General features: G+C 53.4%; 1 protein-coding gene across 4 annotated transcripts in view; it reads right to left on the bottom strand.

The window, feature by feature from the left end:
- The window catches only part of TNRC6C (trinucleotide repeat containing adaptor 6C), a 110,867-nt gene that overhangs the window by 50,064 nt on the left and 46,625 nt on the right, over positions 1–14,178 (bottom strand). For all 4 annotated transcript variants that reach the window (XM_053659221.1, XM_037157681.2, XM_053659219.1 and 1 more), the window contains one exon: positions 4,770–5,096. Coding sequence is in view for 3 of the 4 variants with exons in the window: in XM_037157681.2 (XP_037013576.2) it covers positions 4,770–5,096 (327 nt within the window). In the remaining variant the exon portion in view is untranslated. The remainder of the gene's footprint in view (positions 1–4,769; positions 5,097–14,178) is intronic.

Here is a 14,178-nt window from a genome sequence, read left to right as displayed (position 1 = left end):
TTTTAGAATAAAATCCTACTCCCCCTTCCACTATACTAATTCTACTATAAAGATAATTTCCCCTAAAAAAGTCTTAAAAGGAAAAAGTAATGAAGTTCGTATATAATGTCAGATTGTCTTTTCTTCTGTGTTTAAATGGCTCATACATTCTAAAAATAGGTGTCTATAAAAATCTAAGTAACATAACTGCCTTAAGTGATTAAATTAAAAAGGATTACATGACAGAATAGCATGGTTTAAAAAGAAAAGCTTTCTCTCTTTTTTTGCTTTTAAATTTTAAAATGTTAAAAATGTAAAGATAAGTTTTTCGAGGAGAAGTATTTAACAAAGAGCTTCCAAAGCTGCGTTAAGCAAAAACTTAATTAGGCATCAAATTAATCAGACGGGGAAGCCTGGACAGGATTTACTCAGAAGTGTGCAGAACACTTCATTAGTCGTAACGCTGACAAACAGGACATGATTCGTTCTTTCACACTACAGCCTTTCAGTGGGAAGTGGAAAATATTAAATACGTTATGAAAAATAACTCCGATGGCTTTCTGTCACCAGAAACTCACGTTTACAAGACGCTTGCTGGCTACACAAGTCCCCCGTCACCCAGTTTCCAAGTGGCGGGACTCGTGCAACAGCTGCTTCAGCCCCCGAGGACCCCGGCCGTCCCCTGGATGGCACTTACTGTGTGAGGAATTCTCGGGGAAACCTGAACGCACAATTCTGTCACCAGACAGACTCCAAGACACCCAGTCGGCCAACCCTGAGAATGAGGAATTACGAAATGCTGGCCCGAGTACAGGTTTCAGAGTAGGAGGTTTACTGGCAACAATTCTGAAAAGTGTTGAAGAGAATGAGCTTACTGCCCTGGTTTTTCCTCAAACGAGCAGGAAAGAAAATTGCCTCCTCCAGGCTGGCCACCCATTAGAATGAGATGAAAGTGGGACCCTAACGAGCAGCGTCCTCCTCTGGGAGGCTGGCCGATGGCCAGGAAGTAGAGCAGGGCCAGCGGGGATGCCCTGCCAGGACGCCCTGCGGGGCCCCTCTGCCCAGTCCAGGGCCAGCAGCTCCCCAAAGATGCCATTTTACCAGTGTGACCTGTGCTGGCAGCCTGGGCTTGGAGCTGCCACTGCTCTCTGATGGCCCGTCACATGCTGATTGGGGACATGCATACGCTCTGCTCTGTGTGCCTTTCATTTCTACTTCTCTGCCAGGACTGATGGGGGCAGAGATGCCTGCAGAAAGGGCCCCCCGCCCCCCGGGGGACGCTACCTTGTGAGCCAGCTGCCTGTTCGCCTACCTCTGGGGCTTCTGGGGTCGCCTGAGCTCTCAGCTCCACCATGTCAGCCGTGCACAGCGACAGCCTCATCCTGTCTTGCTGCCAGTCAAGTCCCGGGCAACCTGCAGCGCCCACGGTGGCCAGCGGGCAGTGTTGGCAGCCCTTGCACTCTGGGAGGCCCTGCTTCCCCCGCTGCGGCGGGGGGGGGGGGGGGTGGGGGGAGGGTGGCGGCGCCCATGGAGGGACTGGAAAGCAGCTTTGATTATCTAATTGCAGCTGACACTAAACCGATCTTCCCTCCTCCTCCAATTCTCTCCATTGTCACCACGTTTCTACCCAGGCCCTGGGTATGGGGAGCGTCAGAGCCAGTTCTCTTCCGCTTTTTTGAAAGTCAGCCAAAAGAATAACGGTGCACTGCCGTGGGCCGCATGAAAATAAACCGCTGCGCTCTCTTACTGCCTTTGTTTCCGCTCCCTCTCCATTCTCGCTCTCCTGCCCCCCCAAACAGTTGGCATTCCGACACTGGCTCTAATATTCCAAATGAGCACCATATGCAAATTGGCAAGTGTCCAACTCCTTAATTACCTTCCTGCCTCCATCGAAAAGATATCTAAGCAGCAAACACAGCCACAGTCACCAAAGCCTGTGCCTGTTTATACACGTACAAAGCAGCCACCAAAACAATACATTGTTCCGCCTTTAGCACAATGAAAGAGAGGCTTTTAAAAACTGATAAAAGCTCCCAAGTGTTTCAAGCCAGAGTTATGCTTCAGACTTGCAGAAACACGGTCTGAATGGAAAACAATGTGATAAAATGACATTTTTCTGGAACCTGAGTCACTACACTTACATACTTACACTTTTCTTACTGGTTAAATTTTTTTTTGTTAATTCAATGCTGAGTTTAAAAATGCAGCTCCCTGAGCTGTTTCAGAGGTCCGAGCTCTACGTCAGGGCAGACAGTAGCTATCTGAAGGGAGGACCGAGACCAGGGCCGGAGGAGCCCTCCCCACCCCCGCGAGGCGCCCAGGCGTCTGGAGCCTGTCAGCGGTGGAGGGAGGACGCAGGTCCTCCTACTGGGCTCACCTGGCCCCAGCTCAGTCCCCTTGCCTACTGGTTCCACCTCTGCTATCTCCCTCGGATGGCAGCCCTCATGGTAACCATGGGAACAGGTACGTCCAGAGCAGCCGGGGTGACAGCAGCCTAGAAGTGCCATGTGGTGACTGGAGAGGACCTGACCTGAGGGAGCCCTTTGAAGGGCCTCGGGAGGAGGAGGGCCGGAGAGTGAGCAGTGGCTCCCACTGGCAGGGGAAGGGAAGCCGGGCCATGAGCTTCAGCAGCAGGCGCACCGCTGGCGCCCTGCCCCACCCGCCCTGTACTCGGAGTCCTCCTGCCCCACTGCACTCGTGCTGTGGAGGAGGCTCCGCACCTTCCTCAGAGGGCGCCGCAGTCAGCAAACACAGCGCACAAGTGGGAAGTGCCTGCTGCAGAGCGAGGGGCAGTGAGGGAAGAAATGCTCCAGGCTTCCTGGGGGCGAGGGAGACAACGGGGGGGCGAGGGAGACAACGGCGTGCCGAGAGGGGCATGGTGGCCAGGTGTGTGCACGTACTGGACGCGACGACACCAGGTGGGCACACCTGTGAGGCAGGCAGGACGCACGAAAGCAGGCTGTGGGGAAATACGCTGGCCAGACGAGGCTGTGTGGGACCTTTGAGGACATCAGGACAGCCAGGTGGAGGGACCGTGCACCAGGCACCAGAAAACTGCACAGGTGGCTGCGGGGACCTTTGAATTAATGTGAGGTGACAAATTACAAAGATTCGTCTGGCTAAGACAGCAGAGACTGCCGGGAGATAGAACTGGTGCAAAAGGAAGAGTTTAGTTTGGGAGCCAAACGTTAATCTCTTCTTATCTTGTTAATATTGTGTAGATTAATGTTATTTTCTGAAATATTTTTATATATAAAATGACGAGGTAGTCTTTCATATATATTTTAAAGTAAAATGAACTAGGGATTAGTTTCTAGAAAACATTACAGTTATAGAGACAAATGTTTTAGTTAAAAATATTTTCATACAAAGTTTTAGTGAATCAATTTCTTGTCAACTCCCTAAACGTTTGCGAAGACAGACACCAGCAAGATCTTCACCGACAGCATTTGATGGGAATATTGACGCAATACTGGCAACTAACCCCATCACAGTGAGATGAAAGCCCTGGGAAAACCAGGCCACCACATTCCTTTTCCAGTTTTTAAAAAATATGCATCACAAACGAACACACCAAGCTATTTAGGCACGAGTGCACAATCTCTGTGGACGTTAAGACTTCACTGAGGACATTTCAGCTCAGAAAGTAACAGCACGTTTGACTGTAAACTGCTTGCAGCAAAGCAGGTGGGACCATATTCTCGGCCAATGACTATGTCCCGCCACTGCTTTTACCTGACAACCATTGACCTGCGTCCACTATCCCAGGAACGCAGCAGGTGACAGTCATGCCTATTGGCAGAAACGTTCCGAACACACCAGTTTGGAGAAACCCCGCTACAGACACTTTACACCTGTAGAAATTATTCCCCACGTTGAAAGGCAGCTCACCAGGGAAAAAACGTTAACATGATTTGTGACAAGTTTCTCTCAAGTTGCGACACGCTCTAACACAAGTAGCCCTCCTTCTCTCATCACAGACCTGGACCCCACCACCTCCAGCAAACAGGGTCCCCGAGCCAGGACCAGGGCCAGCTGTTAAAACAGGCAGACTGCAGGAAAGAGGAACTCGGCGGTGGGCCGCATGTACTTCGCTCTCTTCCAAAAATGTCTCTAAAATTCCAGTAAAAAAATGTTTAAGTCTAAAGCCATAAAGTCATGCCGCCAGGAATGGGGGCTGGGAGACAGGACGTCACATTCTAGAAGCTGGAAAGCAGACGAGCAAGGGGTGATTTTGCTCCGGGAGCCAAGGGAAAGCCACGCGCCCCTGGAGCAGGCGGCCGGAGCCCAGACACTGCGGGTCTGAGGGCGAGGGGCTGCCAGGCAGGTTCGGCCCGATGTGTGTGATGTTACAGCTAGCAACGCCCACGTCCCATAAAACACGGTCACCTCCCCGCAGCACACATGTGTGAACATTTCAGAGTTTTCAATGCAGCGTCCAAAGCACCTGTCTCGACACGCTCCTGTGGACTCACGCCCAGACCTTCCGTTTCTGGGGAGCAACAACGGAGCTGCCGCCAACCACGAGTACGTGAGACGTAACACAGAGAAGTGGGGAGAAGAGAATTAAACTTTAAAATCCAACGGAAATGAACCTGCCTGTTGTCTTTCTGCCTACCTACCTATTATCAGTCACATAATCTGTCTCTCTCTCCAACACCCATCTACCTGCAGCTCTACTGCACGTATACACTGAAATGGACACAAACGTGCCCACTTTGGTTCCCGGGCAGCCAAGCTGGAAACAGCGCCCCAGTCCCCAGGTCAAAGACTCATTCTGCGGGCCTTACCTGGCTGGAGCTTGCCGGGCTGCTGCTGCGTGCCGGCTCCGGGCGGGGGAGGAGGGCTTACCCCCGCAGGCCCAGCACCCTGGGTGGGGCTTCCACTGGTCAGCGCCCCCGTGGGCAATGGCTGACCTCTCTTCAATAGCTGCTTCTGTTCTTGCTGGCGGAAGCGTGGAGGCACCTCTCGAGGCAGGTAACGGGACGCAGCTGGCTGCTGGCTGCCGGCGGGAGCGCGTTTGCCATTGCCGCCGCTGGGGAGAGTGCTGGTGGGAGTGCTGGTCCCGGGGCCGGCGGGCTGGGGCTGGCCGGAGCAGGTCTTAGTAGGTTCTGGCACTACAAGGACAAAAGGAAAAGAAGCCAAAACTTCAGTGACAGCCCCATAAAACCCAACCCAGACCAAAAGAAATGAAACAGAAACCTGAGAGAGAGATGGCAATGCAGTGTTTGGGAACAGAACTGGACAGAATCTAGACAGAAATCTAGATTCGAGGTTTGACACCTAGTTTTCCTACAAACTAACCACAGTCTCGACTGTAGCCTTGAACCAGAGTGCTGGTCTGCGAAATGGGTGTCAAGTCAGAGAGCAGCCCTCACCCTCCAGTTTGCATGAGCCTCAGCTCGAGGGCCGACGAAAGCCCAGCTCCTGGGCTCCACCGTGGGAAAGCAGTCGGTGGGCAGTGGCGGGGGGACTGTGAAGCTGTGGGGTCTTTAGGTCGGATGCCCACAGTTAAAACATAACTGTGCTGTTTTAATTCCAATGACGGTCTGAAGAACACGCACCGGGGCACGTATCCAGATTACTCAGACAGCCTGATGTTTGCAGGGTGGGGTCTGCAACACCCCCACCCTGTGTCACGGACTCACTGGGAAAGAGCACAGGGCTGATCTGCAAATGATGCCTCTGCGTTAAGTGAAAGCCAAAGTGCCACCAGAGGATGACACACAGCAACGGCTTCCCAGTAACTGAACCAAGAAAAGGAGAGCCCCGAGTGGGGCCCGCCAGCGCTGCGGGTGGTCTGAGCAGCAGCTCCACGGAGGGGGGCGTGTAGACGTGTCAAGTGGAGAAGAATCTGAGCCTCAACAGCTGTTCCTACCTTGCACTTGCAACATTAATATCCAACAAACACCGCATTTACCTTGGTATTTGAAGAGAATTTCTGTCTACTCAACGTGCAAACACCTCTGGTTCCCTAGCTGAGCAAAGCTCCGTATGAAACAAGTTTGTACCTAGTTCTGTGTGTCTCACACGGACAGGTAACACCCCAAAACCGTTTCCAGGCAACACGGGGGACAGCGAGACGTTACTGTTCACCCTTCTCATCTCCCAGAGTGGGAGCTGCCATCCACCGTGACGGCCCCTCACTGTCCACAGTCAGCGTCTGCAAGGCTTCTGCCCACTCTTTGTCACCGTGCCCAGCGACCCTCCGTCCCAGTGAAGCTGCTGTCCCCACCCTCCACCTAGGCCCGGATCGCTCAGGCTCCCCCAGGAAATCACAGCCACACAGTGTGGTGTCACCGCGAACCCCGGTCCTGGGCCCCAGCACACCCTCCATTTCTTGACCCACACTGCAGCTTCCCGGGTCTGCCCAGTTCCACTGCTGTCAACAGCTCATCCAAAGTCTTGTGTGGGTGTCGTTTGGTTTTAAAAATAAAAGTAACTACAGTTGATGAATTAGTCCCAGGCTCTTCTCCACCTGTGAGGACAGCCTGCCCCTTACAATGCTGCCACTGCAGGGAACAAAGGCAACGTGTCAAGCTGAGGGCGTCTGTGGTTGCTCCCAGAGACCCAGTGCGAGCTGTGAGCCAAAAGGAATCCACTCTGTCAGACCTGCGGACAGAAGACGGATGAACTGCCACGCCCTTCCTGTGTCCTTCAGAGCCTCCTCCTGGCTCCGAGGGCCCCACGGCCACACACGGGCCTCACGTTGTTGGACTCGTTCCTCTGCCCTGGACTCTCTGGAAAGGTCATCCAGTTTTAGTGGCGCCCAATGCTGTCCCATGCTGCCCTCTGCTTCAGTCCAGCCTCGACCTTCAGTTGCCCGCTGGGCGGTGCTGCTTGGAAGCTGCCGCCCTTCAGACGGAACGTGCCGAAGGCCCAAGGAGGATGTGCTGGCTCTGAGCCCAGGACGGCGTGGACTGGTGCCGAGGTGAGCATCTACGTGAGCCAACAGCCCACTGGGGAAGCACGTGGCCCTGACCGCAGCCGGTCACGGAGGGGTCGGGGCCACGGACCACACATGGCCGCAGAGCACAGACCGAGATGGCTGCATGTGCCCATACACTTCAGTCCAGTTAGTGCAAAACCCAGGACTGTATCCTGCTGGCAATTTTCACATTGATTTCATGTTGAAATGATAACATTTTAAATAGACTGAGTTAAAAATATATTACTAATCATAGTCTCACCCGTGTTTTGTTTTAAGATGTTGCTGTTAGAATATTTAAAATGACTGATGTGGCTTGAATTACACCCTGCTGCACAGCACCGTCTGCCCTCTGGAGAAGCAGGCTGAGCTGACAGGCCTGAGCTGATCCCTCGGGACTGCGTCACGGGCAGACAGCCACCCGCTTTCACAGGGGACCATCGGTCGTGGTAGGTCACCAGCTTGCCGGGTGATTTTCCCTTATGGCCCCGGGCTGATGCCAGTCCCAGCACCTTAACTCACATGCAGAAGCGCCACTAAGTATTTGCTCAACTAAACAAGAGACTGAGGGCCCGGAGCCTAGTGCTCTGATCACTACTCTCACGCTCCTCACGGAGACACCTGCAGCTGTGGGAGCCGCCCCAGACCCGGGGGAGGTGAGGGAGCTGAGGGAGCCAGGAATCCGGACCCGTGGAGCTGTGCCCTGGGCCTCTTTTCTGAGCTACAGATCCACCTTTTCTGGTTGAAGCCAGTAGTTTTCAGATCTTTGAAACTAGGAGCCAGTTAATATAATATCAAACTGGTAAGTAGGAGAATCTCAAATTTTGGATCTATTCTTATCAACAGATCAAATGCGCCATTTCTGGCTAGCCATACACTGTCTCCGGATCCACATTTCTCAGTCTGCTGCGGCCCACAGTCACGATGCAGGGCGTGGAAACCATCCTGACACTCCACTCGGCTCTGCTCAGTTGCTCCAGCCCACACCTGCAGGACGGAGGGCTGGCCACGGCACTGCACACCCCTGCGTCACCCAGCACACGCAGAAGGCAGGGGCAGCTTGGGCTTGAGTTTCTTCATGGGTTGTCAATAAGTCATTTGTTTTATTTAGAAAACATTACAATAGCACCCAGCTAATAACGACATAGCTAATCAAAGTGCTAGTAAGCTGGAAATTATGGTTAGTCTCCTTTGCCTAATAACCTTTCCCTCTTTTAAGTGAGGGCGACATCTGCTGGTGAAAAGGTGGTGTGTCAAATCATTATATAGGAATGGAAATCTTAAAATACTTTTCTTTCCAAGAAACAATTTTCTGCTTTTAGCTGAAGTGTTCCCAGGGCATTGGCCATGACAGGGTCCAGACAGCTCACAAACCCGACCACTGTTCTTCCAGAAGGGCCAGCAAACGGCAGGGAGCTTGGGCGGTCCCTCCAAGGCCTTGGAGGACTCAAAGGAGTGCCCTCTGAACTCACAACACACCTTGTTGTTGAACCAAGAGAGGAGCTTCTTTTGCTGCTTCAACCTCCTTGATCCCAGGACCCCGGTTCTTGCCCCGCTCTCTCTCTCCTGCCCCTGTAGCCATTCTACACGGCCACCCAGAACGCCAAGGCCCCGGCCTCCCTTCTCTGTGCCACCCACACTTTCGTGCTGCCTGCACCCAGCCCCCCCCCCCCATCTGCTGTGCAGACTGTGGGTTGCACAGGCTCAGAAAGTGACACGGTCTGCTCCCCGCTTGTGCTGCTGAGCCCCAGTGCGGCCCTTCCAATGGAAGGTGGCCTGCCAGAGTCCCTTTCCTGTGACCGTGCCACGTCCCCTGCACCCCAGACAGCTCCCCCTTGGCCTGTGGCTCCCAGGTCCCTGCGGTATAGAAGCTGCTCCTTCTCTTAGCACACTCCCTCCCGGCCCTTTCATGGCCCAGCCGCTCCTGGGGCACTGGGGATGCAGCAGTGAACAGAAAAGGCAGATCCCACCCTGTGGGGCTCACACCTCGGCGGGGGAGGACAAACGACCACCATGACGCATACAGCCAGTCACCGGCAGAGGCTGACTGCGATGGAGACCCAGGAACGCTGCAGGGCCAGGGCAAGTCCCCGTTTTCTCACCCTGCCATTCTGTTCACAAAGTGACCAGCGGCACCCCCGGTCCTCTCATCTGTGTACTTAGGAGACGGCCAGTGTGTGCCGATGTGCCAGGAGATGGGCGTGCGGAGGGAAGTACGTAGACGGGGCTCCCGTCCCTGGAGGGGACAGTCTGGTGGAAGACGACCCATGCGGCCCTTCTGCAAGTACAGTTACAAGTTGTGGTGAGCACGGTTAACAGCAACAGTTAGGGGAGGGGCTCAGAGAAGGCCCCTCTGAGGAAGTGACACCTAGGCTGAGCCCAAGAACTGGGCTAGGCGACGAGCAGACCCGCCTGTCACTTCCACAGAGAGGACCGTGCACGGGAAGGGGACCCTGCCTTCCCCAGGACTGACGCAGGCCAGTGGGAGAGGGGGAGTGGCTGGACATGAGGTGGAGAGCAGGCATGGGCCCTGTAAGTGCTCTGGACGCCATCACTCGGCAGCAGCAGGGACAGTGGCCAGGTGGCCTGATGGGAGGACTCCTCCAGGGTGTTCCCGTCCTGGATGCAGCACACGGGGAAGCCGGAACCTCTGGTCTGGGGAGCAGTTCTCCAGGGGCAGGTCCCTCTGGTGACAAGCTCACAGAGTGCCCATCAACGTGACCATCGCTGGCTGCTCACTCAGTAGGCGGGGGACTGGACTGAGACACTGCCTGGGTGGCTCCACAGCCAGGAGGCCCTGACCAACATCACCCTTCCAGGGGAGGTGGCTGCGCCCTCCTTGTTCTCTAGAAGTGGCTGGTGTAGGGAGCCCCTTCGTGTGTCATGGAAGTGGAGCTCAGCCCCACCTGGAAAGGCCAGTGGGGAGCGAGTCAGCACACAGGACCACGCCCACGGAGAGGTTCTCCTGTAGGGAATGGAATCAGGCCTGCACTGTACGTAGGCTGCTATAAGGCTTGCTTTTGCTAACACCCCCTCACCCTGAATTGAGGCAGAAAATGCTCACTGCAACTTCCTAAAGTCTGCTAAAGCTCCCCAGTATGCAGTGTGACCAGTTCAACCACTTTTCCCCTTTGTCTGCAACATCCTTCTCTTTGAAGTAACATTCTTTAGCAACATTCTTTCCTTTGTTGTCTGTAAAAGGTAATCTCCTACAGCAAACCTGTGCATAGTAAATGAAGACCATCCTCAATGTAATGTACCCAGAGAAGCAATAAAAGCCAGTCCAGGCAGGGACCGGGGCTCTCTCTCACTCGGAGAGCGGCCACGCGGTCCCATTTCTCCGCAGGACTCTGCAGTCCGTGTGCGTTTGTTCCTAGCAGCCACAACACATGGATCCTGCCGGCCGGGGTCGCACCGGGCTGTGACACACTGGGGAGGACAGGGGGCACCCAGAGCACCGAGGCCTTTCCACCAGAGTCACCAAGTCACACTGCCACGAAATTCGTTTCCTTGAACAGTTCCTTGGAAATATCTAAGATGCACCACAAGGCATCTAGATGAAATAACCGACAAACCTCCACAGGCCCCACCTCCAGCTTACCAAGAACGTGGCAGCCGCACCGGTGCCCCTGCCTCCCCTCCCCGACCGCGTCCCGCTCCTTCCTCGCGAGGCCGTCGCCACGTGCACTTGGGGTGCGTTCCCCTGGTGAGATGCAGGCACCAACTCGGGGTTTCGACCTCAGCCCGGCTGCTTCCTGGCTGGCCATCCTGGGCCAGGTCCTTAACCACTCTGTCCCTCAGTTGTGCCGTCTGTAAAATGTGGGTAACTGGGGGGTGAAATGGGGGCAATGGCCCTTGCTGAGGGTCCTTTGAGGAGTAACTCTTCATGTGTGTGAAGAACCATTCACAACAGGGTCTGACACACCATAAATGTGCTGTGAGTGCTCACACTGTGTTAAAGGGGAAAAGTTCAGCGGCATTTGTAAATGATGGTGAGGCCGCCTGATTCAGGATGTTGAGATGGGGATAGGCCCACTGCCACGGGACTTCGCCTCGGCGGCGCACACTGGGCTCAACTTGGAGCCCAGCACGGTAAGTGGGGCTTCACAGCCACAGGACGGCGTGGGGCAGCGCGGAGGCGATGGGTGGAAACCACCGAGAGGAAACAGCAGACACAGGGTCACTAGACCTAACAACCGGAACAGTTCAGAGTGAGTGGACCCGGCCGCGGAGGGCAGGGGAAGAGGAGTCTGGCTGAGCAGACCCAGGGGCAGGCCCGGGAGACTGAGGCAGCTGGGCCTGGGGGAGGGCCTGCTAGCCTGACTGCAGTTTGGTCAAGAATCTCTGTCAGGAAGAGTAATCCTCCTCTGGGAAGCAAAGGCAAGTATTTTAGGCTGATTAAATAAAAACAAAGTCCCACTGAATGAACTGTAATAGGAGCTACAAAAAGATAAGAAAGCAAGCAGCATTCCCAGCAGTTACCGCAGTTACAGGTAATCAGGAGAGAGGATGGCAGTGATACTCAGGGCTGGGGCATTAGATCCCTCCTCGGGCCTAAGCCTCCCCTTTTCATTTGGGTTTCGCATTTCTGCAAGTTTGGAAGGTGTTAAGCACAGTACAATGTAAATAAACAGCGGTCCCATCATCAAAAAAAAGTTACAGAGCAGTTGTCAAAGTTGTTCCCTTTCTCCCAACTCTCACCCCAGCACAAGGGGACGGCGTCTGCCTCAGGCTGAGCCTCAGGCCCCGCCTGGAGGGGCCCAGGACCTGACCTGGCAGGCGGAGTGAGCACAGCTCTGCTCCTGGGGTCAGCCTGGCCCTGGAGGTGGTTGGTGCAAGTTTCGATAGGGATCCAGTCTCCGGTCACTGCCTTCGTCGCAGTGAGAACAGCACTGGGCCAGTGTCAGGATCTCGAGACTGAAGCAGCGACGCTGCACAGGTGACATTGGCAGTGCCACGGGCCTTCTGGTTCTCCCCAGGAGCAGCTTCTCAGGAGGATGCTTTGGGGGGTTTCTGGAGGCCCAGCTTAGGGCACGCCCCTCCCCCTGGCCTCGTGGTGATTTTACAGACACCCAAGTTCCTGTACTTAAAACTCATTTCTGCTTAAAATAGCCAGCAGGGTTCTGTATTCTTCGGCTGCACTATGGAGAAGAGTCAGCTTTTTCAGTAAGCAGTCCATTTAAACCTGCCCTCCACCTGGACCTCGTGGGGTGTGGCAGGAGCTAGGTATTCAACCAGGGCTTCCTCCTAACGGCATGCACAACACCGCACCTGTACACACCTCACGTAGCATGTGGGCTACCACCGTGAGCCTAATGCACACTGATGAGTAGGCACACAGTGGATTACAGGAATATTTTTAAAGTGACTGTTTATAGGTAAGTGCTAACCTAGAGGGACATTTGAGCCCATATATTTTAACATGTCTTATTTCTGAAATTTGGATACATCTTACAATTGGTGCATGAATTCACTCATTCATTCATTTAAGATTTTACTTATTTATTTTCAGAGAGAGGGGAAGGGAGAAAGGGAGAGAAACATCAATGTGCGATACACCAATTGGCTGGTTGTCTCCCGCATACCTATGAGTGGGGACCTGGCCTGCAACTCAGGCATGTGCCCTGACTGGGATTTGAACTGGTGACCCTTTGGTTCACAGGCCAACACTCATTCCATTGAGCCACACCAGCCAGAGCCACCTGGTGCATAAATTAAATAGTTCCCTCGTTCATCCTCAAACTCCATCAATAAAAACATTATTAAATCAACGATACAGCTTATAATTGATGGCATCTTTGAACTTAAGATGATTTGTATATAAAGCACAGAATTTCTCCCATGTAGGTAACCCACAAGACGATAAAAAAATTGTTTAAAAATCACGCATTAGGACTTCCGCCAAGATGGAGGCATAGGTGGATGTGCCGTGCCTTCTTCCACAACCAAGATTAGAGAAAACTAAATATTAGCAACAGAAAACACAGCCAGAACACGGAAAATTGAACTTTTCGGAAGTCCGTTAACAACAAATTCTTCAGCCTGACCGGTAAGGGGCGAAACCAGCGGCTGGCGGAGCAGGGTTGCACTAGGAGGACTCGGCCAAACACACTCAGGCCCGCAGAATCCAGGCGCAGGGTCAGACCTAGTGAGCGACCCAGCGAGCAACCAGGCGAGCGACCTCGGGGGAGACAGCCAGGCCCGGGGCTGCGTGTTGACTGAGGTCGCGCATTTGTGCGAGGGTGGACAGGCGAGGAAGTGGGCGGTTGGACCAGGCCGGCAGGTCCCCACGGCAAGCGGCAGTGGAGGGCGCCGCCATTTCCCTGCTCTGACCCCACCTCCACATACAGCGTCATAACCCAGCGACTCTGAGTGGCCCGGCCCAGGTGAACCACCTAAGAAACTGCTCCTCCGCACCCAGCTGTGAGAAGCGGCAGAGGGGATCGCCATTTCCCCGCTCTGGGAATCCAAGCCGCCGCTTCTCACACTTAAAGGGCCCGAACAGACCAAGAATGGCGCAGGAGGATCTCAGAGCCCCAGAAATAAATCTAAGCGATGAAGAAATAGCAAAACTCACAGACGCACAGTTTAAAAAATTGGTGATCAGGATCCTCACAGAACTGGTTGATTATACGGACAAATTAGACAAATATATGAAGGCGAAACTCATTGAAATGAATGGAATTGCACAGGACACCAATAGCAATGAAAAGGAAACTGGGACTCAAATCAATGGAGTGGACCAGAAGAAAGCAAATAATGGCCAAACAGAAAAGAGTCAAGAAGCAAGAATTCAAAGAAATGAGGAGAGGCTTAGGAACCTCCAGAACATCTTTAAACGCTCCAACATCCAAATTATAGGAGTACCAGAAGGGGGAAAGGCACAGCCACCAGTGGAAAACTTATTTGAAAAAATAATAAAGGAGAATTTCCCCAATCTGGCAAAGGAAATAGACTTCCAGGAAATCCAGGAAGCTCAGAGAGTACCAAAGAAGTTGGACCCAAGAAGGAACACACCAAGGCACATCGTAATTACATTAGCCAAGATTAAAATGAAGGAGAGAATCCTAGAAGCAGCAAGAGCTAAGGGGACAGTCACCTACAAAGGAGTCCCCATCAGACTGTCAGCGGATTTCTCAAAAGAGACCTTACAGGCAAGAAGGGGCTGGAAAGAGGTATTCCAAGTCATGAAAGCTAAAGACCTACAACCAAGATTGCTCTATCCAGCAAAACTTTCATTTAAAATGGAAGGACAGATAAGGTGCTTCTCA

Source organism: Artibeus jamaicensis, unplaced genomic scaffold, assembly GCF_021234435.1.
Source record: "Artibeus jamaicensis isolate MK-2021 breed Jamaican fruit bat unplaced genomic scaffold, CSHL_Jam_final contig_2259, whole genome shotgun sequence".
NCBI lineage: Eukaryota > Metazoa > Chordata > Mammalia > Chiroptera > Phyllostomidae > Artibeus > Artibeus jamaicensis.
This window is presented reverse-complemented; position numbering and strand designations above follow the sequence as displayed.